The sequence below is a fragment of the Miscanthus floridulus genome, chromosome 5 (genome assembly GCF_019320115.1).
Source record: "Miscanthus floridulus cultivar M001 chromosome 5, ASM1932011v1, whole genome shotgun sequence".
In the NCBI taxonomy this organism is placed as follows: domain Eukaryota; kingdom Viridiplantae; phylum Streptophyta; class Magnoliopsida; order Poales; family Poaceae; genus Miscanthus; species Miscanthus floridulus.
Window position 1 is genome coordinate 137,647,466 of NC_089584.1, and position 27,854 is coordinate 137,675,319.

At 48.1% G+C, this 27,854-nt stretch overlaps 1 protein-coding gene and 2 pseudogenes across 1 annotated transcript; 1 reads left to right on the forward strand and 2 right to left on the reverse strand.

The window, feature by feature from the left end:
* Window positions 1–2,313: 2,313 nt before the first annotated feature.
* LOC136453800 (linoleate 9S-lipoxygenase 2-like) lies at window positions 2,314–3,492 on the forward strand (annotated as a pseudogene).
* A 4,165-nt stretch (window positions 3,493–7,657) lies between these two features.
* Window positions 7,658–10,983, reverse strand: LOC136450928 (FT-interacting protein 7-like; annotated as a pseudogene).
* Window positions 10,984–14,605: 3,622 nt separating this feature from the next.
* Window positions 14,606–27,781, reverse strand: LOC136455443 (putative metallophosphoesterase At3g03305). The gene is made up of 3 exons (XM_066455467.1): window positions 27,302–27,781; window positions 14,875–16,308; window positions 14,606–14,793 (listed from the first exon to the last, which is right to left on the reverse strand). Exons 1-3 carry the CDS (start codon window positions 27,779–27,781, stop codon window positions 14,677–14,679), a joined length of 2,031 nt encoding a protein of 676 aa, XP_066311564.1. The 3' UTR covers window positions 14,606–14,676.
* Between the last annotated feature and the right edge of the window lie 73 nt (window positions 27,782–27,854).

Genomic DNA, 27,854 nt, shown 5'->3' on the forward strand with positions numbered 1-27,854 from the left:
ATTTTAGCTTTTCTAGATATATAGGTTTTTGATGCACTTAGATATACACTGTATCTAGATATATAACTAAAACAATGTATCTAGAACTCTTACAATTTGAAATGGGGGGAGAGATAGAGAGATGCGACGAACAAATAATTAGTCGCGAGATGGGACGGACAAGTACCTAGCGACGCGGCGATTATTATGAGTAACAACGTGATCCACGCACGAGCAGCTTGCACTTGATTTTCTTATATGTACCCATTTGACACAGACTAGCAGCATCTAGCAACTTTGATGACATGGATGTGAAGGCTCCGCACGGAAGTTGGAAAATATTGATCCATCCATCGTCAACTACGACAGCGAAAGGCTGCAATCGTGATTCATGGATCATGGGCCACCGGGCACATGCAGGGAAGAGACGAGGGCGACAGCGTGTGCTCGGCCCAGTCCTCACTGCTCACACAGAAAACTAGAGCTTAGTTATTTAGCTACTGCGACAAACCAAGATCTATCACCACATTGTTTACTATATAAACTGTATCTAAAGATAAAAGTATTTTAGAGGCCGCTGTAAATCTCAGTCGTCTCTAAAATCGATTTTTAGCTCAAGAACTACTTTGAGAGCTGAATTTTGATAGAGTCGCCTTTTTTACTAAAAAATGTCTCCTTTGCAAAAAAAAAATCATTTGTGTGATAGTGAAACAATAATAATGATACATCGCATGGCATAGTCAGCAGACATCAGATTAGTAGCTCACTAGAGCATAAGACATGGTTCTATCGTTTGTTCGAGAAAGACTTACGGAACTGCTAGCGCTCGGACGTTTGATCCAGACGCTAGCGTCCGCACACCCGTCAGCACTCGACCCCCTGGTCCGCTTCCCAGTCCACACTCCCCTAGCACATGCCCTTCCCAGTACCGCACGCCACTTCCCAGTCCGCACGCCCCCGGGTCCAGTCCACACGCCCCCAGATCGCCCCGCAGCCCGTCGCGTCCGCCCCACGCCCGCGACGAGCATGCTGCATGCCCAACGCCCCCCATGGCCACAGCACCCGCGTCCGCCGACCCCAGCACCTCCTCCCGCTAGGCCCCGGCGAACCACATGCCCCCCTCCGCCCGGCTCACCCCTCCCTAGCCGAACAATATAGAAAGCTGGAATAAAACACGTGCAACAACGTGGAACAACTACTGTAACATTACGCTGAAGCAGCTGAAACACCATGAACATATTATTGCAACACACATGGAACAATTGTTGCAACATTAGGCTAAAGCATCTGAAACGCCATGAACATATTATTGCAATATCATGGAACAATTGCTGCAACATTAGGCTGAAAGCATATGAAGCAACACTCGAATAAAAACACTTACAACAGCATGGAACACCTACTGCAACATGATACTAAAGCAACTGAAACATTTCGAAAGTATTGTTGCAACATTTGTTCGAAGCATATGAAACATCCAGATCATAACGATTGCAACATCATCTAGAAACAAGTGAAACATTTTGAAACAGTGCTTGCAACAAAATCTTTGAAAACCCGTTGAAACATGGGCAAAGCATCCCCAGATCTACTTATGCAACATCCTTACGATTTAATTGTAACATACCTCTGAAGCGTCTGAAACAACTGAAAGATACAATTGCAACATATAGGGGGGAGAGCCCTGCACGGGGAGCGCCATGGCCGCCAGATCTGAGGGCGTTAGGAGCTCCCTATGGGGGAGGATGCCGGTGTCGGGGAGGGCTGCCGCCGGGGTGGGGAGGAGGGAGCCGAGGTGGGGGGGGGGGGGAGGACGCCGGGGACGGGGAAGGAGACGTCGATGTGGGAGAAGGAGCCGCCGTGGTGGGGGAGGACGCCGGTGTCGGGGATGGACGCCGTCGGGGTGGGGGAGGAGGACGCCGGAGTGGGAGAGGATGCCGCCGCCGTCTAGGGAGGGAGCAAGTTGTGTGGAGGACGAGCGGAAGGCGGGGAGGAGCGCGGTCGCCGGCTCACGGCGCTGCGGAGCGCAGTCGAGGGCACGCGGTGCTCCTGGATCCATGGGGGGAGGAGAGGGAGAGGAGAGGAGCAACGACAGCGAACATGTGGATTGGCTGTGAAATGAACTGCAGTGCGAGTGGATAAGGCCGAGAGAGACGAGTGGAGGAGGACGCGTGGCCGCCGTATCCAATAGTTATCTGACACGCCTCCGGAACCGTCGGACGTAAGAGTCATAGCGTTACCGAAAGACTTGAGGCGTTGATGGACGTTGGTACGATGACGGACTGGCTAGCAGCTCCTTGAAGCAATAGTGTTTATCCTATACAGTCAGGCGAAGCCTAGGGACGGCCTGACCACCGCCAAGAGCACCGTGTACACGCCCACGTCGACGACCGGCGCGGAGGCGTGGGTGTGGCACCTCGCCAAGGCCTACGCCAACGTGAACGACTACTGCTGGCACCAGCTCATCAGTCACTGGCTCAACACGCACGCCGTGATGGAGCCGTTCGTCATCGCGACCAACCGGCAGCTCAGCGTGACGCACCCCGTGCACAAGCTGCTGCTGCCGCACTACCGCGACACCATGAACATCAACTCCAACGCGCGCCAGATGCTCGTCAACGCCGGCGGCATCTTCGAGACCACCGTCTTCCCGCGCCAGTACGCGTTCGAGATGTCAGCCGTCATCTACAAGAACTGGAACTTCACCGAGCAGCCTCCCACTGACGACCTAATCAAGAGAGGCATGGCTGTTGCCGACCCGTCGAGCCCGTACAAGGTGCGGCTGCTGGTGGAGGACTACCCGTACGCGTCGGACGGGCTGGCCATCTGGCACGCCATCGAGCAGTGGGTGACGGGGTACCTGGGCGTCTCTACTACCCCAACGACGGCGTGGTGCAGGCGGACGTGGAGCTGCAGGCGTGGTGGAAGGAGGCGCGCGAGGTCGGGCACGCCGATCTCAAGGACGCGCCCTGGTGGCCCGAGATGCAGACGGTGGCGGAGCTCGTCAAGGCCTGCACCACCATCATCTGGATCGCGTCGGCGCTCCACGCGGCCGTCAACTTCAGGCAGTACCCGTACGCCGGGTACCTCCCGAACCGTCCGTCCGTCAGCCGGAAGCCGATGCCGGCGCCGGGCAGCGACGAGTACGCGGAGCTGGGGAAAAACCCGGAGAAGGTGTTCGTGCGCACCATCACGAGCCAGTTCCAGGCCCTCGTCAGCATCTCGCTGCTGGAGATCCTGTCGAGCCACTCCTCCGACGAGGTGTACCTCGGCCAGCGCGACACGCCTGAGTGGACGTCGGACGCCAAGGCGCAGGAGGCGTTCAGGCGGTTCGGCACGCGGCTTACCGAGATCGAGAGCCGCGTGATGACCTTGAACGCGGACCCACGGCTCAACGGGCTGGCCAAGTTCCCCTACACGCTGCTCTACCCCAACACCTCCGACAAGAAGGGCGATGCCGCCGGCATCACAGCCAAGGGCATTCCAAACAGCATCTCCATCTGAGTTCTGAGTTCTGAGTTCTGACTTCTGAGCGTTTTCCCGGTCCACACTTGCGCGGTATTGTGCAAATAGCCAAATACTCCTTACGGAAGCCGCCGCTACAGTTTATGTTCGGCCGTGTAAGACTGTAATAAGGCTCTCTTCAGTTCCCCAATAATGGAGTTAATTTGTGCTCCATCTATTTCTCTTAAATAAAGGAGTATATGCCACTATGTCAGGCATATATAAGAGGTAAACCCGCACCAATCCAAGACATGCATGCGCTCTTTAATAAGCCCACACCAATCCACTCACTCATTTGCAGAAGCCAAACCAGCTTCAACCGTAACTTCCGTCACCCCGCACCCAACCAAACCTGACGCTGGACCTGTGGGCTCAAGCAATTAAAATCCATTTCCCAACCCACCAGGCCACCAGCTGTTCGTTCACCTCAAACTTGTCTATATTCAGAAGTCAGCGTAAGCAAGGATGAAGTAACAGCTCTTTATATGGAATATAGATAATCTAGGAAAAATAAAAAAAGGTTTAAAACATCACATACTCCTAGGAACAAAATAGATAAGCTGCTACTTCATTACAAGATAATCTGCACAGCTAGCAGTACATCTCCACCAAAACTACTGACAACAGAACTAGAAAACTAATGCGAGCAATAGACACAGATCGTTGCCAGTACAGGCTTCCTTGTTACTTCTTCTTTCAGAGTTGCCATCATTCAACCGAATGTCTGCGTTATAAAAAGAGTTTCCATCAAACAGTGTAACATTAGTCAATGAAGCAGTAGCTGAAAATGAGACCCGACTAAGTGCCTTTAATTACTCAATGAAGCAGTAGCTTCAGACATGATTCACATTTCACAAGACCCCACAAAAACAATGTGCCAGATCTTGTATATAAACTCTCTTTCCTATCTTAATGGAAAGGCAGAGCTCCTGCCATTGCGTTTCAAAAAAAAAAACAATGTGCCAGAAAAAAGAACAAACAAAGTGAACGAAAAGCAGTACACTTCTCTTTAGGACTGAAGGCAGTACTTACTTTACAATCCTGTACTCTGAGGCCATATTTTTGTTGATAGTTGAGAATATTATAACCATAAGAAGCTGATAATACTACTCAGAAGACAATAATGTTAGGATCATGAAAAGGAATGCAGTGTTTTGTTCCAACACTACTGAACCGAAGCGATCTTGAATCCAATATTTTGGAACTCAACTCGCCAAGTAATATTGCAGCAGAAAGCCATGCTTACATGCGAAAGACTCAGAAAAATATAGGTTTCCATATTTTAATTCGAATGCTAACCACAATATCTATGATCAGTAAAGTAAAATAACTATGCTGCTACATTTGGTAACATCATTCAATCCTAAAAGAACAATTTCAGAGATCCAGCAGTTTAGACAATTTCAAAGATCCAGCAGTTCAGACAATTTCAGCAACAACAACATACTAGGAAAAAGTGGCTTCACAACATACCTGCTACTTCTACTGCCCTCTTCAAGTTCCAGATCTTGATCTGAAAAATGAAATTTTATTTAGTTGCCAAGAAAGAAAACAATACAGAAACTGATCTTGATCTAACAAATGAAATTTTGTTCAATTACTAGAAACGAAAAATAGAACATTTATTAAAAGAAAAGGCCTTGTACCTTCATCAGCGAGGTCTTTAGTTTTAGTCATGAAGAGCCAAATCTTTCTCGAAATGCTCCCAAACATTGGACCGCATACGACGTGGCGTCAAAGATGTATGACTTTCACTCTCATGAGTTCCAGACCCCTCTGATGCATTGGATGGCATCTTTTCACCTGAAGAAACAGAGAAATAGTGAGTCAGATCCAAATTTTATATCATATAAACTGAAACTGAAAGATACATAGACTAGCTGATAAATATGGACAAGAAGTTTAAGGCAGCGGAGTACATTTGTAGATCATAGCAAACTGTCATCTATAAGCCTACTGGCTACAGTAAACTGATCTTATTACTGAACGCATGCACAGTGAAATGTAAACTGAATGCATACTGATCTTTCACATTAAGTGTGTTAACTGAATTCCATCCACAAATACAAAAGACAAAGCTAGCTATAGTCTCTCAAAGAAAAGAAACCCAGTGCTGAATGCATGCACAGTGAAATGTAAACTGAATGTACATAGTCCATATTGCAGCATGCTGTATATATAGGATTATCTTTGTTGACGTACCTCGACAACGAAGTGCAACCCAGCCAGCTGAAGTCTATCTACTGCTTGGAGTTGGAGTTTAAATTATATTGGCACAACAAGCATAAGGCCTCGATCGAGGAAAAGAATCCTGCGGCCAGAGCGTTTAATCTGCAGCATTATTTTCAAGAACATGATTGAATATTTCTGTGTTTGACACAATTCTAGAGACTTTCTGCAGACACCATGCATATTAATCTTGCATAAAAAAATCCATGGCATGCAAGCGGAAATAAAAAAAATAAAATCCAATCTAGGCGCCGTCCATGAAGTACAATAGGGCCATACGAACTGTGAACATTCAATTCAAACAGGAGAATCAGAATATGACATATGACATATGGCGAACATTTCCTTTAAAAAAAATGGTAGCTACAGCTGCAGTGCAGTGACCAAAGATCATGACAGACAGTGATCGGGAAGCCAATGCTTCCGTCCTACACACACATTCCAGGGACCTTCATTTTCGAAACAAAATGCCCATCACCAGCTAACTTTGACATTGCAACAAGGAACGGACTTTGAAAGTCGAAACACCCGGACTTGTGAAATTTCCGGACTTCTGCTGGACACGTGTCATGTGATCTATAGTTTTTAGTTTTATGCCTTGACCATCACTAGACTGATTTTGCCATATGTTGGGAAAGAGAAGGGTTTACTAGTACAATGGAACGGAACTCATTTGGTTTGTACAGTGAGAACACTCTGATCCTTACCTGTTCTTTTTCAGGATGGGAGTACTAGTACTAGTAAACCACTGACAACCTAGGAGCTCCACGAATCGCCTTTGAGATACTCCATCCCTAAAAAATGCAATTCTACAATAATAATTTTTTTTTGCTTACTATGTTAAAATATATCAAGTTTAAGCAGATTTTTTTAGTAAAAGATACTACTCCTTCCGTTCCTTAATATAAGTCATATAGTTTTTAGCACCAATATTAACGCACGGCTTGGGGAAGGATGTGAGACCGAGGAAAAAAAGGGAAATCATGTCATCTTCTCTCTCCCAATCAGATTGCTTCCTAAATCTAAGGGATTGGTTGGGACATGTGCTATGTACGGTGGGAAAGTTTCTAAACTAATCGGCGTGGGAGCTGATACATACCTATATTTTGGAATTTTCTTTAGAAATCTATATGGCTTATATTAAGGAACGGAGGGAGTAATATTTATCGTACTACATAAGTATCATTAGAGTTGTCACAAACTTTGTAATATGTTTATTTGGTGTGTTAAATTTTAGATATTTTAATCGAGAATGAAACAAGAATTGTATTTTTTTTAGACGAGGTGGTATCAGATTTGGAATCACACAGACAGTGAAAATTATGTCGTTGAAAATTATGTCGAAGAGGTCAGTCAAAATGGCACCTGTGACTCACTGAATGCAAGGATTACATGTAGTAAACCAAAGTATGGACAGCCCATAGAAGACATCTCACGGATAGCGTTCAGTTGGACCTGACACCTTGTCCCAAAAAAAAATGGACCCCCTTTCAAAAAAAAAAAAGTTGGCCCTGACCATTTTTTCCCCAAGACAACCAGTTGGGCCATGCTCTGCCACATACTTGCAGTCCAGCAGGAGCTGCAGGACCCTCCATGAGCGTTCTGAAGAAAACTGCAGCAGCTCTGTTCGGAAGTTTTGCCGCTGCACCGTGCAAATTCAACTTTGACATCACTATTATATTAAGTTCAGAAGTACAGCAACCTGCCTCTGCTTAGATTGACACCCAACTAGTTCCCAGTCTGCGTAGCAGACAACTCTGGGTCTCCTATTCATAATTCGCCTGGAATTCAGATCAGTATTTCCCAAGTAAAACTGAAATCAATCACGTAGCAAACAGATAAATCGAACTGGAAACCAAACGACACGATGCACATCATCACATGCAGTAGAGAACCACGTTAGCTGACTGACAGCACTGCTGCTGAACAAGTAGGTGAAGCAATAGCTAACGCCCGGAGTTTTCAATCATCACACATGCATGCATACCTTACCTAAGCCACAGTCACGCATCATGCGTTCGGTTGTTACAGGAAAGGTTCACAACCATCTGAATACATAACCAACCATGCAACAGAGAGAAGCTACAGAAATACCGAAGATAGCTAGCAGTTCATTGGTTTCGGATACACTTACTTAAGAGAGAGAGAGAGACAGAGTAACCATCTGTGAGCTGCAACTGACAGGTGAAACCACCGAACCAGCAATGGAGCCAGGCACCTGCCGCGCCTACAGCATGCTGTCGGTCCTCGCCAGCAGACGCCTGCAGAAGTTGAGCGGGACAGATGGCATCCTGTGGTGGAACCTGGGGTGCCTCAGTACGTACAGGCCTGCGAGGAAGACCACGACGTGGAACGGGGTGACGTACAGGACGATGGCGGCGATGAAGCAGAAGACCATGAACAGTGCAGTTGCCCTTGGATCCCTCCAGCTCAGCAGCGACTGCAGCCGCTCGCCCTGCGTCGCGAGGTCGCCAACCACGGTCTGGATCCTCCCCGCAACGCTGCGCAGCCTGTCATAGCGCATCCGATGTCCGGCGTGCGGGAGGTGGGGAAGGTGTCGAACTCCTCGTCGAGCTCGTCGGGGTGGGCAGTCTCTGCGTGGGAGAGGCGGGTGTCCATGTGCGGCGGCTTCCTTGGCCGCCACCTGTAGTACCACACCCCGATCAGGAACAGGTAGAGGAAGATTATGGGCAGTATCAGCTCTGGGTATAGAACCAGTATCACAAAGAGGACATGGATCAGTATGGTGGTCAGCGGGTTCCTCCAGTGACAGATCTGATCAAACCACTTCGCCACTGCAATCAAGGGGCTCAGGACACCCATGATGCGGAAGAAATTTGCCTTGCTCTTTCTCATGCTCCACATGTGCGAGTCCACGTCAAGCATATACTCCACAATTTCCTTTCGCAGTGGTGGCTCTGCACGGCCCAGCCTTGTGGAGACAATGTTTGTAGCTTGGCGCCTCAGGTTGTCCACCTGTATCACGGACAACGGGTGCACATAGTGCATCTTGGGCAGCAAGGGCTGTGAGTACAGATGCATCATGTTGAGCAGTGATGAGCATGTGAAACGGACAGCAAGCTGCACCTCACCCATCTTCTTAACGCCACCAGGTGTCAGAACAAGAAGAGGGTATGAGTGGGTATACATCCGATCAGTTTCAAGTGTCGAGAGGCGGATGCGGACCTTCCCAATTCTGGTATCACGGGCACCATTGGCCTTTTCCCCATCATTCAGGTGGCAATTGTCAAATACACCGATTGTGACCACAGTGCATGGGTCATACACCTCCCAGGTACTGTTCATTCCGTTTGGGAGTGAAACTGTCGATTATAGTCCTAGTACGCACCCATTTCTGTCCATACTTTGCAACACAATAGGCATCAGTTGTGCCACGCCCATCCTTGGTCTTCATTGGCAACAGGCCCTGTGCTGTCAAGATACCCAGCTCAAGAATGCCAATGCTAGGTTTCCACAGAGGCTTTGCAGTTGGCCTTAAATCACTACTGTAATGTGTTGACTCATCCAAGACATGATATCCACCTTCAAGACAAATTCTCAAGTGAATCCGACTTGAAAACTTGGTCTCTTTCTTCTGCTCACCATCAATAATCACATGCTTCTTAAGGTTATACCACTGGCTGGTTAGCAACCTGTGATCCAGCCGCCGGGGTACATGCTGCAGTGAAATTATTGTCCTTCCAATTACTTCATCCTTTCCTGGGGCCACCCTGTCCTCTACACTCAAAATTAGGTGCTCTTCAAATGGCTCAGCTGCAACAAACATCAAGTCTTCATTCCACATTGGATTCAAGGTCCGGCTTGCTAATACCCTGGTTCTAAGGACTTGGTTGCCTAGCATTGCTTTGACATAAACCTCAGGGAACCTGGTCTTGTCATTTGGTATAAGATCCTGAGCTTCAATGACATTGACACGGAGATACCAAAGCTTTGGAGTAAGATAGACTTTCGAATTTCGATCTAATGCTTGCAAGGCCATCGTCAGGGACAGACGCTGCATCAGAATGCCATGCTTCAGGGAATGCTTCATCTGCTTGAGTGCCCATCCAAACAGCCAACATCAACTCCCCCTTTACCTTGTGCCCATTTTGGTCTTCCAACCGATACCATTGTGGAGCCAATGGGCTATCAGGTGGCACTCTCTTCGGGACCTCATTCAGATCAAATATAACATGCCCAATGAAGTCATCCTTGACAAGATCCTTGTCCTTGACCACAATCTCCACAACTGATGACTGAATGCGCTCCTTTGAGAAGGCCCTGATTCCACTCTGGGTTGTTCTTCTTCTCGAAATGCCGAGTTTGGCCCTTATAATTTCCTAGCTTCACCTCAACATACGGGTCACAGCTCCCAGTGATGTCCTTGCTTGGAAGTTCCCTTGCTTTTACCACTCTTACATAAAGGTACTGCGTCTGCTCAACCAGGTCATAGGTGGTGGTGAGCTTGTCACCAGCAGCTGCACCACCAAGGTGAGGTGAGGTGAGGTCTCCTTCAAGGAGTACTCCTCCGGACGAAGCGGTGGCCTCTGCATCATCTTGAACAAAGACGATGGTTCCACCAAACTTCTACTCACAGACTTGACAAAGTGCCAAGAAATCCCAGTTGTCCCTTGTCCTAGACCAGCTAGAACAGAACAAAAGTAAACAACTAGCTTTAGATAGCTATTACAAGGAAAGAACATTAATGGACAATAATAATATTAAATGAAGATGAAACTAGTACCTCTGCAGTAAGCTTGTCAGGCTACACGGCTTAAGAGATTTTGAACATTTCCTCATCTTGCACTGCGGGAGGAAACCAGAGAATGCACTCTACATCTCCAGTCAGGGGAAAGGACCTGCAGCAAGTATGAAACTGGAATGAACCAAACAGGTAGTGTAAAGGAACTGCATTTCACTCGATCTAACCCTGAGAACTACAGCTATCTGACCAGGGTTCCAAAAAGCGGCACTAGAGAGAGCTGTGAGAGATGGAGGAGCTGAAAAAAGTAGATCTCCTCACCGGCTCCTTGTCCCTTCTCACGCGGGATGGACGCCGCATCCCCTGGATCCACTCGCTGCGGCTCCTCCGCCCTCCTCACGCGCGTAGCCGGCGACGGAGAAGAAGCCCGGCGGCCAGGAACGACGGAGGGAGGCGGGGCGGCGATGAGAGGCGAGACAGCGCGGGAGGCAGAGCGGAGCGGAGGAGGCGGATGCGCGCCGTCGCTCGGCGGCGCGACGGGAGGTGTGGGGCGGTGGTGGTAGTCCGTGCGGGAGCGGTGGGGCTAAGGAGTAAGGACACACGCACGAGGTAGTAGTAATATAATATAATTATACATATATATACCCTAACAAACATTCCACCCCGCCCCGCATTTCATATTGCAAACCCCGTTGCGACATAAATTCGTTTGGATTGATTTGGTGTTGACGTTCCAAATTGGAGCATGTGATTCATGTAGAAAAGTTTTAATGGTGAAAGCGACTCTATAGTCTTTCGCTGTTCCGTCTTCAGTCCTGGTCGTGACGTGTGTATAATGCATGCGTTGTTTCGGTACATGGTTGCCAAATTGATTCAGCACGTACGTACCAGCTGCAACCACCTTGTGAGCATGCTATGTAAACATCACAACGCAAAATCGAACGCCAGATATACGCAAAAATCCACCGACAAGAGGAAAGAAGGCAACTGCCATGCCGTAGCAAAAAAACGAAGCAAACGGCCCAACCAAAAGCCATGCACCGCGCGTAACAAATTATTAGGCGTAGTACGGAGGGCCTTGGCGCAAAAGCTCCATGACCCCGCCCCCAACGAGAGCCGAGAGAACACTCGATGGCTCCTAATGCTGACCCGCCGCACCGTCTGTGCCAAACCAGGATCACGGGTCGAACCGCTCTAGCTAAACCGATATCTCCCTTTATAGTCGTGTGCCTCTGATAACAATGAGTAACATTTCTGATCTCGATCTCGTTCATTTCGTGCATTACAAAAATGTTCTCTCCCACATGAAAGCTAGAGCAACTAATTCAAGAAATGCAAAAAAAAAAAGGCTAGCTAAGGAATTAGTCAACTATACTACAAATTTGTTTAAATATTGAACTTCATTTTTTTCTCCTATTTTGAATGATGATTACCTAACGTCCGCTTGACTAAACTGCGACAATGACAGATAGATGATTATATAAAACAAATGTGAGGACACTTTTATCCTGTTCGTTTGGCCGTGGCTTGCCGTAAACGATCGTAAATTTTCAGCCGGAACAGTATTTTTCTCTCACACAAACCAGCCAGCGGTACTTCTTCACGAACCAGCAACGATACGAACCAGCCAACCGAACAGGCTGTTTGTGCTGCTCTCCTTTGACGCGTTTTGCATGATGTTGCTTCTCTAAGAAGTACTTCTAACCTTTGAAATTGAAATAGGACATTCAGAGAAAACACTATAGTCCTGCAACAAAAGAACATCAAAATAAGATTCAAAATAATGGTATATTATAGCAATGGGAGAACAATAGTGCAATAAATTGTTACAGTAATGAACAACACCCAAAGAAATATGACTTTGCTTAAACAAAAACATTTACATGGTGGCCCAAGGCCATAAGAGGGAAAAAGATTTGAGCGGAACACATTCTTGGTGGCCCCTTAGCCTGCAGCATTTCAATCGCCCCTGCTCTGTGTTCTCTCTTTTTTTCGCGACCGGGGAATATAGCCCGTTTTTCATTAAGCAGAGAGAATTACACGATGCAGCTACGAGAGAACCCTCATAGCACAGATTATAAACCACCAAGCTAGTGGTGAGTGATCTGGAGTAGAAACTAAGAGCAAGGAAAAAGGATACAAAAGATGGCGACTGCCCACGACACCAAAACCTACGAACTGAGCCTATAAGAAAAAGGATACGACATCGCAATGATCACCTACACAGAAGACCGTCCAGCAACAACAGCAGCAAAGCATCCTCCAACGAACCAAACGGCGGCAAAGCATTCGCCAACGAACCAACCAGCGCCCAAGCATCCGCCGGGGAACAAGCGAAGACACCCACTACGACAAAGCATCTGTAGCAGGGGAAGGGCCAGGTCACTCTTCGCAGTAAAGCATCTACCAGAGAGGAGGCCATCGACAACGGCGGCAAAGCATCCGCCAACAAACCAAACGACGGCAAAGCATCCGCCAACGAACCAACCAGCGGCCAAGCATCCACCGGGGGATAAGCAGCAGTGGCAAAGCATCCGCTACGAAATCCACGACAAACCGAGCAAGGTCAACAGCTGCAGGATAGACCAATGCGAGTGGAAATGAAGCAGAACAGGCACAATGAGTGACTCCTCAAGTAACCGACGGTAGGAACTAGGCCGATTCTTCAGCGACGCCTTCAGGAAGGGGAGGACGCCCATGGCAGTGACATGGACGTCATCGCCGCTGGCCTTAGAGGCTTCTAAGGCGGGTCTTTTCGCCCAGAAACCGGTGGCACAGGAGCATGGGGCTCAGAGAACGATGCCTCCAAGGAGGTATGTGGTGCTAAAGGCGTCACCGTCGTCCGCCCGGACACCACCGGACTGAGCTTTCGCCCGGAGCTCCATGCATCCAGAGGCACCATCCCCACGAGGCACAGGAACCGATGGGTGCCACGGCGCCAGGGCGCAGACCCGAGGAGAGTGGACAGCCGCAGGAAGGGGTTGGCCGCGACACCAACGGCTGGACGCCGCCTCCGCGCGCCAGGCATCGCTTCCGCGCACGCTACCCCTGCGCTAGGCACCCCCGCCTGCACGCCGCGCCGTACACCGGAGTTGGAGTAGATGCCGCCTTCCCCCCCTAGCCGCTGCAAAACGGTAGATCCGGGGAAGAGGGGGGCAGATCCGGCCATGGGTGGCCCGGATCCGCCCCGGCGGCCGGCCGGTTCGACGAAGAAGGTAGGCGCCGGAGATGGGGGAGAAGCGCCACGCCACCTGATGCAAAGGCCGTAGATCCGAGGCGGAGGATGGCAGATCCGGCCATGGGAGGCCCTGATCTGCCCCGCCGGCCGAGCAGTTCACCAGAGGAGCAAGGTGTCAGGGATGGGGGAGGAGCGGGGGAGCAGAGAGAGTGGATGGGAGAGGGAGCTGCAGCAGGCTGCCGTTTTTAGTGCCGCCTCCACCGCTCGCCGGCGAGCAGCGGCGGCGGCCGGAGGGGGTGCCGGGAGGGGGGTTCTCGCGGTGGGCGGTGGGTTGCCCCCCCCCCCCCCCCCCCCCCCCCCGAGTCGCCTCGCGAGGATGACGAGGGGGGCACAGAAACCTACTGTTGACCCTTCCCCCTGCTCTGCATTCTCGCACCACCATCCTCAGTTGCTGCATATTTCCAGATCGACTGAATATTTGACTAGAGACTAGAGAGCAGAGTTGTACTCACACTTCTCCAAGAAAAATATTAACACCATGATCTGGTCTGCCCCTTTTTATCTATAATATGATGGTCAAAGCTGGGAGCTACGCAAATCATTACCTCTTTATTTCAAATTTTGCTTGACATGTTCCAATCAGGAAAAAGGCATCCAGGATTGAATAGTGTAGTATAACATACTTTCCTCAAACGACAATGCTAACATTTTTTAAAACTGTAGATGCCCAAAGTCTCACAAGTATAAATTTAATGAAAAACAAAGCCGGTAGGTCAAGAAAGGAGGAAAAAAGAACTTCCTCAAAAGAAAGAGGAGTAACTATATATTGAGCAGTATAGTCGCTTCCTCAATTGGTCCAGATCCTAAGCGTCCACTCTAATGAAATGCCGTGTAGTCTCTCATTTATACGCAGCACAATGCTGAAAGCTATATGTGCTAAACAATCTAACAAAAATGCTCTCTGAAGGAGAGAAAAAAAAATCAAAGTAGTACACCTTCAGTTATGAGTTAGTCTTCAATTCAGTCTTCACAGACTGAAGGACCATTTGTAGAACAGTCCAGTGCAGCATACCCTCCTGAACAGCTAAATGGACCATGTCTTGTAGATGGCAAACACCATGAGTAAAGGAATGAAGAAGAAAAGTACTGGCGCATGGAGCAAAGGGTTCATAGCATAAGCCTTCACAAGCGCTCTGCAAAGCTGCATAAAGATAAGGGGTCAGAAAATTGTTTGGAATAGAGATAACTGCAAGCACAGAAACTTGTGCGTGTGCTTTTATACCTTCCAATGTTTCCATAGAACCACCACGCAAAGAACACACAGAAATTTCCTTATCCAGCGACCATTCCAAAAGTTTTCATGCTCTATCTGTCTCCTGCTCTTTTGGTAGTAATCATCTTTCTTCTTTCCTGATCGAGAAAGATAATGCTCTCGATATGCTGCTCTCTCAGCAGCCATGGCAGCTAAAATCACAATAGTGGGTAGTAACACAAAACAAAGGTGTGGTAGAACAATGACCATGACATCTGGAATCCCAGCATGGACTACTTCGTTGCTACTATTGGGTCCTTTTAGAATCCAACCTTTATATGTCATGTATGTCAGGCTACCATCTTCAGTAATAGGGTGACCAAATAACCAAGGTATACAAACTAAATAGATAGCATATAGCAGGAGCAATAACCATACAAGAATCACCCTGGCAAGTTCAACAAAAGAACAGATGAAACCACCAACTAGAGATTTCAACAATGTCCTCTGCCTACCATATGTGCATAGACATTTATATGTGAACTGATCTTTGAATACCACTGCTAAAACTTGTGGAACAAGAAGCAATGAAAAAATTAGAGAAAAGGCACACCAGAGTGCAGGATGATATATTGAAGCCCACTGGATACCCATCACAAAAAACTCTTTCCATGTCCAGTTCACTCTTGCAGACAAGCCGTTAACAGAGAATGGCCTCAACTGACTGACACTTGTGTCACCTGTTATATCCATCACTTCAATTTGGAGCCAATATCGGCTGGGAGAGGAATCTTCAAATGCCCTCCAGTTCCATGGTATCAAATACATATTTCCTCGAGTTTCATTGGAATCCACCCTTTTCATTTCAGAGTCAATGACTACTTCAAGAGTTCCTGGTCTTGAGTCATATATTTTTACAGAAACAGATACTATCTCATGTTTCGAGAAAACAAGAGCTCTCACGGTATCAAAAGACGATGCCCCCGTGACATGACATTTGAAATCACGAAAAGCAGAGGCTCTCTGCATGAATCTTGAATCAAGGGGAAAGGTAGGTAGTATGATTATGCTCTTTGAGCCTAATCTGAAATCTATATCAGTATAGGAGACATATCCATCATCAATTGCTAGTACCCTCAAACTTCTGCTCTTTCTCCAATCACCCATCTCCCATTCCCAGAACTCTTCAATATGAGCTGCTTCTTCAGAACAGTTTTTGTTATTACTCTGGATTGCGTCTCCTTGGTGCATGTTAAGTTGGTAGTAATGCTCTGATAATGATGGTTCCTGGACTGCCCGATGGTAGTATCGTTTCAAGTTCTTCCCGAACCTTGTATGAAGATGCCCACACAAGTATGCTGCCAATGATTGTTTTAGAAAAACATCCTTGATACTTTTTCCTGACTCTGTTAATGCTGAGAAAGACAACGGGAAGTGCCCAAATGCAATTACTAGGAGTACGTCCTTAAGATCAAGTTTTATTAGTAGTCATGATTACTTCATTAGTTAACCATTCTAAGTAAGCATCTGTTCTACTTTTAAGCAAGGGTTGAGCAATCAGAACCATTTCACCATCTTTTATCTTCCAGTTCTTACTACGGTGCTAGACCATAGCTAAGTCATACCGTCTCATGAAAACGGCGATTCGTGAACCAATGTATCACAGCTGGGTACCCCAAAACACACGCCCCGTTTGTACCCTAGACACAAACAAGACCAACCCATTCCACTCCTGTCACAGGGTCTAGGTCCCAGTCCAAACTTGAACTTCAAGCCCCTATACTTGAGACCTGGTCTCAATATGGTGCTTAGACCTCCTCATTTCCTCGCCTCCAATCAATCGGTCCGAAAAGAGTCAGAACCCACGATAAGATCGTAACGAGCCTTCCCGCTCCTATAAGCAAGTATGTACTCATGATAATAAGTCTGTGACCTGACTACCATCCACAGCAATAGACGGTCCTTAATCGACACGAACAGGAAAAACAGTGTAACCAAGGTAAGCCTCGTTGGCCACGGGACACAACCTGTTATACCCAACAATACCCATACCTTATTCTTACCCTGTCTCTATTTTTTCTTTCATCATTTTATCATGAGAGTAAATATAATAATCACTTATTGTGAGTAACGACAGGTTACTCATGCTACCGAAAACCTAAGCATAGCAGCTACTCAAACCTGCACTAGTAAGACTCATATATATATATATATATATATATATATATATATATATATATATATATATATATATATATATATATATATATATTCAGTGATTATCAAAAATAAGGGTTATGCACCAGGGCTTGCCTTGAACAGGCGCGGTGTCAGCTGAGTCAGCTAGTGGCGGCTCCGGGACCTCCCCTACATGAGAATCTCCTCCTCATACTCCTCGATGATCTCCTCGAACTCGTGATCACCGGTGGTCACGATCTCTGCCAACTCATTCTCTACATGCATGCGACGATGATGCAATACTTAGCATTTAGGCAACAACAACTCTTAAACTAAGAATACGCATATTAAGCTACTAAGCTAGCTCTAATGACTAAGGCACCAAGCTAACTATCATCTTTACCAAGCAAAGTGTCGGGTCCAACTAACAAGCACCTAGCTTTACAAATGAAGGATATATCTTTATTTCTACTAATGATTTAATGTATATGGAAACAAAGAGCATTTAACTACCCTAATGCTTAGTCTATTTTAAGGCTACAAAAATTACAGTAAGCACATAATAATACAATGAAGCTAACATAAAAATTTCAGAACTAAAGCTATCACCAATTTATCACAAAAATTTCCTACAATATTTAACCTAATAATATTGAGCACTCTCAAATAATTTAATAGCTCCTAGTATCAATATGTATATATATGAACTAAATACACTAACAGATAAAGCATAATTTTAGGAACCTAACAAAATTTGTTTCATAATTTTTGGACACCGACACGATTTTATATTAATTGCCAAAGATCAGCTCGGAAATTAAATTAGAAAACTATTTCTAATTTCTTATGAAAAAGAAAAACGAATCCTCCTGCGCACACCCTCAGCGACCCAGCGCACGGCGGTGCGACGGCTGGTGACACAGCGCGGCTGCGCCAGCCACTAGGGACCTGCAACAGACCACCTAACGGGCCGGTGACCATCTCTGACCCTAGCGGCTACGCTAAGCGGTGGTGCGTGGTGACACGACTGGCTGGGGAAAGCTGAAGCGGCACGCGGCCATCCGCGACGGCGACGCCACTGTTCCGATGAGCTGAGGTAGCTACAGGCCTAATTGGTTAGCGCGTGAGCATCAGAAGGCTATCATTGACTAGGGCGAGGTGAATGTTGGGGTAGAGGATGACGGAGGAAGGTTGGCCACGTGCGGCCAAGCCGTGAGGCAGCGCACCACGGCGGCACGGTCACGTCAGCAACGATGGGGAGGCGATAGCGGTTCCGCTGACGTGCGCAAGGTGGAGAGGGAGGCGAGATGAAGCTGGTGGTGCAAGTGAATTGGCTCAGGAGGGACGGTAGGAGGGCTGCCCACATACACGGTCGGACGCGGCCTTATCGGTACGGCGACGGAGAAACTCTAAAATTGGAGCTTGGCAGTGCCTTCTTCATGGCTAGGTGGGGTCAGGCAGCGAGAGCACCTGATGGTGAAGACGTGGGTGCGCTGAATTAAATGGAGGTGATTACTCGATGGCGTGGCTTGACGACGGCAGCAGAGGGAGAAAGAGTGAAAGAGAGAGACGGGGCACGGCTGGTGGGCTCGGCTCGGCCTTGCCTTGGCAGGATGCGGTCGGCGTGATCGTGGAGGCCCACGCGCAGGCGCTAGCAGACAGACGCGCGCGTTCACGACCGGCGTGGCCCACGTGTCGTAGTGCCATCAACGACAAGACGACGACGAGCCCGGCCACGTGCGCGCGACAGAGGCGACATCGCACTAGGTCGGCAGCGGCACAGAGATGTAGAGGGAGGCACGGATAGGATGGCGAGGCGACGGCACCGGCAGCGGCTGTGTCGCAGCGCAGGGCGGTAGTGCGGCTGCGTCACGGCTGCTGCGGCGGCTCCGCGTGCCAGAAGCCAACGGCGGCCAGGCCACAGCCAGGCCAAAGCAGCCGTGGCCGGCCACTCGCGGCAGCGCACGTGCGCGGAGGATAGCCAGCGTGGCGACGCCGAGTGCCCGAGCGTGGTCACCGCGCCCACGCGGTCAACCAGCCTGAGACTGTGTCGTGTACGAATTTTAAAGCGCCTATAAAAACTAAACGGTTGCTTTTGGACCTTAACCATCTTGACCATGCTCAAGATGGCATATGAGGCTACCAATCCGAGCTATAACATAGCATGTTTTCTTAACCCAATTTTACAAAATAAATTACCAAATATGGCATTGTCTAGCTGTCTATACACTCAAAAATCTTCTAAGTTTATGAGCTGAATTTGATTCCAAGTTGCATTTCTAGGCTATTAGAAATATTGGCTAGCAATGTTATTTTTCTACGGTAAGTATTTTATTGCCATCTACAAAGTTCATATTTCAAACTTTATTTAAGCGCTACATATGTTCTATAGTGTTTTTTTCAATAAAAAATAGTTTTAAACCCTATTTAATATACATAAGCTATTGAATCAACTTTCATGTAACATTTTTATTTATCATTTTAGGTTATAAGAAATTGATCTATATATTTTATCACATGCACTAACACAAAAATACGTTTAGTCTCAAAGTTTTATCAATTATCCAAAATCGGGCTTTCAACCCTGCGTGGCCGCGTGGAGTTGGTTGTGCTAAACCGAGCGGCGGGAAGCTTCGTCGAAATTTCCTTTGAGGAAATCTGCATGCTGCTCCTCCTCCTATATTTAACCGCGTGGGGCCCACATTTATGTAAAAGGAGATCAGCCCTGACCTGTTTGGCTGGTGCTGATACGATCGTAGCTAGCTGGTTTGGTACGAGAGAAAAATACTATTCTGACTAAAAAATTTAGTATCGTTTACGACCGAACAGGCTTATTTGCAGCTGCTGCATACCTACATGCGTTGCCTGCTAACCGCTCGGCAATGGAAGTCGCGCAGGGTGCGCGTGCGTGTCGGTCCTCCAGTCCTAGGCCCGTGCCTGGTTGTGCAGAGGGGCACGTGCTTCCCGTGGACAGGAGGGAGCGGAGCGCGAGGGGTTGCGAGCCGCGGAGCGCGAGTGGCCACCTCCTGCCATTGGGATAAGAGGGCCCGCGCGTCAGCTGCTGTATCTCTTATGACTGTTGAGGAAGTGAACGTTGGGCTGGCTTGTGCCTAGGCCTGGCTGCGTGCGTGGGAAGCATGGCCGAGCGCTGCTGCTGGGTGCGTGGCCTGGTGAGGCCGGCTGGCTGGGTGGATAAGGCAGTGCCTTTCCCCTCCTTCCCCATCTCTCCCCATTCTAACTCTTGGAGAGGAAAGTTAGGGTTCTTCCTCCGCTTCTCTTTCCCATAATTTGAGCTAAAATTTCTAAGAGAGATTGAGTGTCCTTTGTAGGTGTGGATGAGAGGTCAAAGATCCACCTCCTCCCTTCTTCTCCCTCTCTAAGCTTAGTGCTGATTTGTGAGAGAGGTTGAGAGACCTAGTGTGTGCATTCGAGATTTTCATTTGGTGGCCATAGGAAATCTTTGTGGTTGAGGATTTCTGGTTACTCTTGGTGATTGTCATCACCTGGACAGCTTGGAGGTTGTGCTCTCCGTCGAAGCACACAAAGAAGATTGTGCGGTGCTCCGAAGAAGAGATTTGTGAGGGGCATTGTGCTCGCTCCGCGGAAGCCGCGAAGAGCAACTCTAGTAGAGCGTGTCATTGAACTACCCTAACTTGTGGCCAGGTTCTTGCGGCACCCAACATGTGGGCGATGTTTGTGAAACATCTATTAGCCGACGAACCACCAAATGAGCGGTCGACACAACGGGAACTAGCTTGGTGGCAACCAAGTGAACCTCAGGATAAAAATCACCGTGTCATCCTTATATTCCCGTTGGTTTGCATTCTTTTTTACACAAGCTTGTATTTATATTTCATATATCATGCTTGTGCTAGTTTACTTTTGTAGTAAATTAGTTGACTTGCTTAGTTTGAGTAGCTAAGTAATTTGCGCTCTCTAATTTGGCTTGTGTAGCCTTATTATTGAGCATTGCTAGTGAGCTTAGGAGCTTTGTGCTTTGCTTACTAGTTTGTGTAGGAGCTCCCTCGGTGCTTGAAGTACAGTTGCATAGGTTTGTGTGACCTTGCTACTAGAATTGTTTAGGTGAACTCTAACTAGCCCGACACCTTTGTTGTCTAATTAAGATCTTTTTATAAAGTGTTTGAGAACATAGATAGAGGGTTATAGTCTTGGCTAGACCGATAGTTTTAATTCCATATTTGTTTTGGTTAGCTGACACGTTTAATTTTAGAAAGGATTATTCACCCCTCTAGTCCGCCATCTCGGCCCTACACCCATATACTTCTACATGACACTACACTAGCACCTATTTGAGCCTTTTCTAGGGAGAGGTCTAGCCGATATACTTCATGGTCTTCCCAACACAAGATGTGAATTGTTGTGGATAGTTGCTGACTCTAAAGTTGACTGAAGATATGGAAATATGCAATGTGAGTTGTGTAGGAGGATATTGTACGAGATCACCCATTTACTTGTGTAGGGCATGGGTTCGATATATTCTGATTTTTTTATAGGATTGATCTTAGAAATGAGTTCTTTTCCCGCTCAATTTGTAACTTATTTGTGTATAGTTTGAAAATATTTTCTATAATTCTGTCAAATTCCCTTTGATACATTTTGGCTGAATCTTCCTCTATCTTTCTTATACTCTTTGTTTGTTGCTCGTCTTTGCTGGAATATGATCGACATGAATATGATCTTCTATTTTTTCTTTGTTATGCTTCTGATCCCTTGTTGATCATCAGGTTGCGGGAGTGCATCTTTGGATATCACTTCTACATCACGTGTTTGGTATTTTGAGGGATCACATCAGGTGTTTGGTTCTTGGTGTCTTGAGGGAGTAATTGGTTGAACTTGTGGCTTCTACTTCTCACGTGCTCATATATGTCTATGCACTGGATTTCTATGCAATGCTCTTGAGAAACTTCAAAGGTAGTTCTTGAAGCCTTGAAGGTGATTCCTTAAGGAAATTTTTGTTGTGCGACTTTGGAGAAACATGATATTGGCTAGTTCATACCGCCAATGATGAAATGTGTCGAGTACCATTATATAATCGTGACTATTTGTCATAAATCACAGCGGGGATGAAAATGGATGGAAACAGGCGAGAAAAATCCCTTCTGTTTCCATTTCTATATTTTTGGGGAAAATAGGATAGGGTTCGGAGAAGCCGTTATCATTTACGGAATCGGGATACACGGACACACGACAGACATAGAGACAGAGCATTAAGTCAGAATCACCTGATCTAATATTCTCAAGTATGCATGTATAAAGTCACACAACAATATACATTTATGAAGATTGGTCTAATATTCACTTCCATGCCATGTGTGTTAACATGTTAACACATATAATTAGTGATTAATAGATGTATTAACATAATATAAGGACATGTAATTGTTAGGCATATCCTGCATGGGATGAAAATGGGTTCATCCCATATGAAAACAAGATTTCACAAAAACAGGGCAGAGAAATCCTCTTCCATTTTTGTAAATATGAAAATATGATGGCAAATACAGAAACGAGTGAGACAAAAGTAAAAGGCAGGGCTGAGTTGGGATTCTTTTCACTTTGTTTTCGTCCCTATTCCCGATGTCCTTTCCCAAATAGCCTATGAAGCTTATGATCCCTCCATCCTGAAATATAAAGTATTTTAGGAATTTTAGGATATATCATAGGATAAAACAAATGATGTATGGAACTCCTCCATTAAGTGTAGTGTCGGTGCAGAAAGTGACCAACACGTAAATTTTTGTAGTTTTGTTGTACGTTGTGATCAGAGGTGGCCTAGCACTCAATGACATAGGGTTTATACTGGTTTAGGCAACGTGCCCTACGCCTAGTTTGAGTCGGTCGGTGACTTTATTCCTGAGCCCAGGTGCTCGAAGTTTGCTGTGAGGTTACAAACAGAAGGGAGAAAGATGGGTACAAGAGGTCCGATCGGGCTCCGGTCTGAAGGGTCAAGAGCGACGGGAGCTCCGCTATGCGCTAAGTGTTTGAGCGTGTGCTCGAGGTTTGAACCTAGTAGTTATGTCGTGTGCTAGTGAATTTGATCGATCCCCTTGTTGGGAGAGAGCGCATCCCCTTTTATAGATGAAGGGGATGGCCTTACAAGTAAGGGGAGAGAGTACGTATGCTACTAAGTCTTGTTGCCCACGCCGTCGGGTACAAGATGATGGTAGGCGCCCACAATACTATTTTATGTCAGATGCACGTGGGAGGTTGCGTCGTCTTATTCTGGTATGGTAGACATCGGTGCCTGCCATACTGTTGATGCCGAGAGGCATGCAGGGGGTTTTACCATGTTCGCCTGGTACGATAAATGCTGGCGCCCACAACACTATTGATGCCTAGAGGCATGTGGGGGAGCCTTACCATGTTTGTCTGGTATGGGAGTTGATGGCGCCCACAACACTGTAGGGAAAAATGTCGGCGCCTACAACATTGCGTGGGTTCTATCACGCCAGGAAGGTCGTAGGGTACTGTTTGGTAGGTGTATAGGGTATGGTCCTTGGTGTTGCGGTTGACTTGAGTGCCCTACCCTACTTTCTCTGTTTGTTTCCTGGTCCTTACCGAGTGGGCACCCCCGGTCGATTGGTCCCAGTCGGCTCTGATCACGCCAATTGGAGAAGAGCAGTAAGTAGGGGTTCGGCGCATCCCCAGTCGGAGACGCGGGTCGGAGTCAGAAGCGGTGTTTGGCTAGGCCTTCCAGTCGAAGAGGCCATCCGGAGGTGGGCCGGTGCCAGAAGCGAGCGTTGTTCCTTCTTCGTGAGGCCCTCCGGTCAGAGAGGCGGGCCAAAGTCAGAAGCGGACGCCGTTCCTCCTCGTCTAGGCCTTCTGGTCAGAGATTGGATTGTCCTTCTCACCCGTTGTTTAGGTGTTTTGGGCCAGCCCATGAGTTGCGCGTTGTTTGCAACGTTGTCTGCTAGGCTAAGCCTTTGTTGGGAAGTCGGTCGTGAGGGGCCCTGGGTTTATACACCCGACAGGAACCCCAGAGCCCCTAGGCGATTCAGGTAGACTCATCTAGGGGATTATTGTCTTGATGGTGGGTGCGCGCGAGCGCACTCGCGGGTGTAGCCCCCGAGCCCTCGGGCGATTCGGTTAGAATCGTCTAGGGGGTTTTCGTGTTGCCAGCGGGGGAAGTTTTGTTTTGTCAGTGGGTGCATGCGAGCGCACCCGTGGGTGTAGCCCCCGAGCCCCCGGGCGATTCGGGTCGAATCGCTTGGGGGGTTTTTTGTTAGTGGGCGTGTGTGCATGCATTTTAGTCATGACATAGTCATCAACCAAGGTGTCGTGTGTAGCTAAGGTAGTTGTTTTTAGGGATCGAGCGAGACGGAGCTCGCGGATGCTGGCGTCGAGCGTAGCCGAGGGATCAGAATGGACTCACGGATCTAGGTGTCAGGCGTGCCGAGGGATTTGGGCGAGTCGAAGTCATGAACGTAGGTGTAGCCGAGGTGTTTTTTGGGTGTCTTGAGCCCCTGAGCCCCGTTGGGCTTGGTAGGGGTCGGTTTGAGTTTTGTGCATTACCCCATCCTCGATTTCTCACAACCGGAGGGGCTAAGCTAACGGCGCTCGCCTCGATCGCTCGGGCTCGAGTAACGCGCTTGGTGAGCTCGCTAACAGGTATGATTGAGTGAAATCCAGGTCCATCATTCATGATAGGGTCAGCATAGCCCTCTTGTGACATTCCACTGCTCCTTAACCTACGACCCGGCAGATGCCTAGGTCATTCTAGAGACCAGCTCGGGTGGCCTGCTAGCCTCCCCTCGATGGAGATTCTGTGGGCTTGGTAGAGGTTTAGGATCGAACAAGAAGGTTGAGATAACCCTATCCGCTTCGGGGTAGACTAGATGAGGGCCACTCGAGGCTCATCTGCATTTTCTCTCCTGGCTCTGTTTGATGCGAGGCGGCCTCGAGCCCTTCGTGGGCCGGCCTTCAAGCCCCAGTCGGTCATCACTCATGTTGAATGAGGCTACTGCCGTTTTATGACGCAACACGGAGCGTTTGAATGCATTTGACTACATACGCAATGCTTTAGCCCCCGAGCCCTGGACGATTCGGGTAGAATCGTTCAGGCGGCATGGGTGTATGGAATGAATGCGCGTATGGATGTATGAATGATTTATATAAAGAAATAGTGGAGGTTGGTAATGTTACCTTGATTACTCGAGTGACAGGGTTTGAAGAGCTCCAATCGAAAATGTCCGACCGGGATCCATGCTCGTCGTTCATGACAGAGTCGGCATGGCCAACATGGGGCATACCTTTGCTCCTTACCTGTCTCTTAGTGTTTTCCTGAGCCGTTCAATTGACTTAGGAAGCTCGATGGTCTCTCATGGGTGGAGATCCCATAGTTGGGCCTTTCCAAGTCCCACCTGGGAAGGCGGAGGGCTACCTGCGCGTGGTGGAGCTTTGTTTCTCATGCTCAGTCGTGTGGTAGTGGTGGGCCATACCCAGGCCACGTCTTGTCTGACTAGGCATCGTTCTGTCGATCAGTGTGCATCCCATCAGTCAGGGCACGTCCCGCCGTTTCCCATCTGCATTGAATGGGGGAAGGGAGAGGGTTTCTCACCCTAATCCTTTCGCCTTTCCTCAACTACTTCGCCTCTTCTTTAAATAGGGGAAGGGAGAAGGAAAGAAGAACTCATAGACCCATTCGTGGTTTCGGGGCGCGATGTCAAGTTGGAGGTCCCCCAACGTAGATGAGATGGTGCTGGCCGCCATTGCCGAGAAGGGCTAGTTCCGCCGAAGGAGGTGGCGCACTGGAGGGTGTCGTATGTCGCTGGCTTTGTCACCGTTTGTAAGGCTTTTGTCGGGATGGAGCCGCTCGTGGACTCCTTCCGGCGAGTCTTCTCAGGGTGAGCCTTGTTGGAGAGGAAGATGCTCAAGACTACACTGGTGGAAGGTTTCGCCCTTGTAGCTGCTCAGGTTGGCCAGTTCATAAAGTTTGATGAGATATCTTCCAGCCACGGTGGCCATACCTTGGCGAGCAGCGTCCCTACCTAGGATCTACCTCGACTTCTTGAGAAGGTCAGGAGCTCCATGCTCTTCTATTGAGCATCTATGGGTGCGACACCCTTGAGGTGCCCGTTGCACTCATCGAAGTCGAGGGAGCGGAACTGGGTGGGGCCCTTACGGCGGTGGTTATGTCCGGCAGCGTGTGCCATGGCCTCTTCTTTGGCATCAGCCGATGCCATCGAGCGGCCACAGTAGTATTTAGAGTAAAAGCAGTTAGCAAATGTAATCGTTGAGTTCGTGGAGGAGCCCCCGTGTGAATAGTTTTTGTATCAATGAATACATTAGTTCTATTTTTGTGATAGAATTACTATTCTTTCCTTGTTTTTTATCCTAGCATAGCATTGTTTTTATCCTTTCTTTTTTCGCACCTACCCGTTCGTTCCGTAGGCTACAGCTTTTAAGAACCTAGGCATGGCCCGTGGGGCTCGGCTGCTTGTAATCGTAGGTCATGGTGGGGTGCGTTCGGTTGGGAGTAAGAACAAAGTCACGTAGGGTAATCAAAGGAATGGAATACACTTTCGTTCAGGGATGAAGTTTTTACCATGTGATAGTAAAAAGAGAGGTAGTATTTAGTATTGTACCCTCATGGAGCCCCTGAGCGACCCGGGCTAAAAGTGTTCGGGCTAGGGTGCTTTACAGGAGCAAGTGTTGAATAAAAGCGGTAAGACTGAATTTAGGGGAAAAAACAATGTAGTTGTTCAATGTTCCAAGTGTTGGTGAGAACGTTGCCGTTGTCGTCCTTCGATCGGTAGGCGCTCGATCGGATCACTTCGGTCACTGTATAGGGCCCTTCCTCTGGTGGAGAGAGTTTGTGTTTTTCCTTCGTTGATTGGGTCCTCTAGTGCACGAGATCACTAACTTCGAGGATCCTCCCCCTGATCTTCCTTTCATGGTACCTGCGGAGAGTTTGCTGGTAGCGAGCGGAGCGGATGATGGTCATCTCACGGGCCTCCTCGAGTAGGTCGACTACGTCTTGCTGAGCTTCCATGGCTCGGTCATGGTCGAAAGCCTTCACTCTTAGGGCGTCGTGGTCGAGGTCGAAGGGTAGCACTGCTTCAGCTCCGTAGGCTAGGAAGAAGGGTATGAACCCTATGGATCGGTTCGGGGTCATTCTCAGGCTCCTGAGGATCGCTAGGACCTCTGTAACCGATCGACCGATGTACTTGTTGAGTCGGTCGAAGATGCATGACTTAAGTCCTTAGAGGACCATGCCATTGGCACGCTCGACCTAACCGTTAGGACATGGGTGTCTGACCGAGGCCCAATCGATCCTGATACCGTATCCATCACTGAAGTCCAGGAACTTCTTTATGGTGAAGTTAGTCCCGTGGTCAGTGATGACGTAGTTAGGAACATCGAACCGGTAGATGATGTCGAGGAAGAATTTGTCCATCTCTTCTAAGCGGATGTTGGTGATGGGCTTGGCCTCTATCCACTTGGTGAAGTTGTTGACTGCTACAAGTAGGTGAGTGAAACCACCCGAGCCCTTTTTTAGAGGTCCTACCATGTTGAGGCCCCAGACCATGAATGGCCAGGTGATGGGGATGGTTTGAAGCTCCTGTGCCGGCAAATGAGTTTGCCAAGCATAAAATTGGCATCCCTCACACCTACGGACGACCTCCTCTATAGCCCTACACCTTTCATAGTCGAAGCGGCGCAGACGTTGCTTAGCGGGCTTCAAGCCCAGGATGAGGCACAGTGCGTGCTCGGCGATGTCCCGTGGTATGCCCGGCATGTCAGATGACTTCCATGCAAAGACATCGCAATTGGCGCGTAGGAAGTCGACGAGCTCGCATTCCTATTTGGCC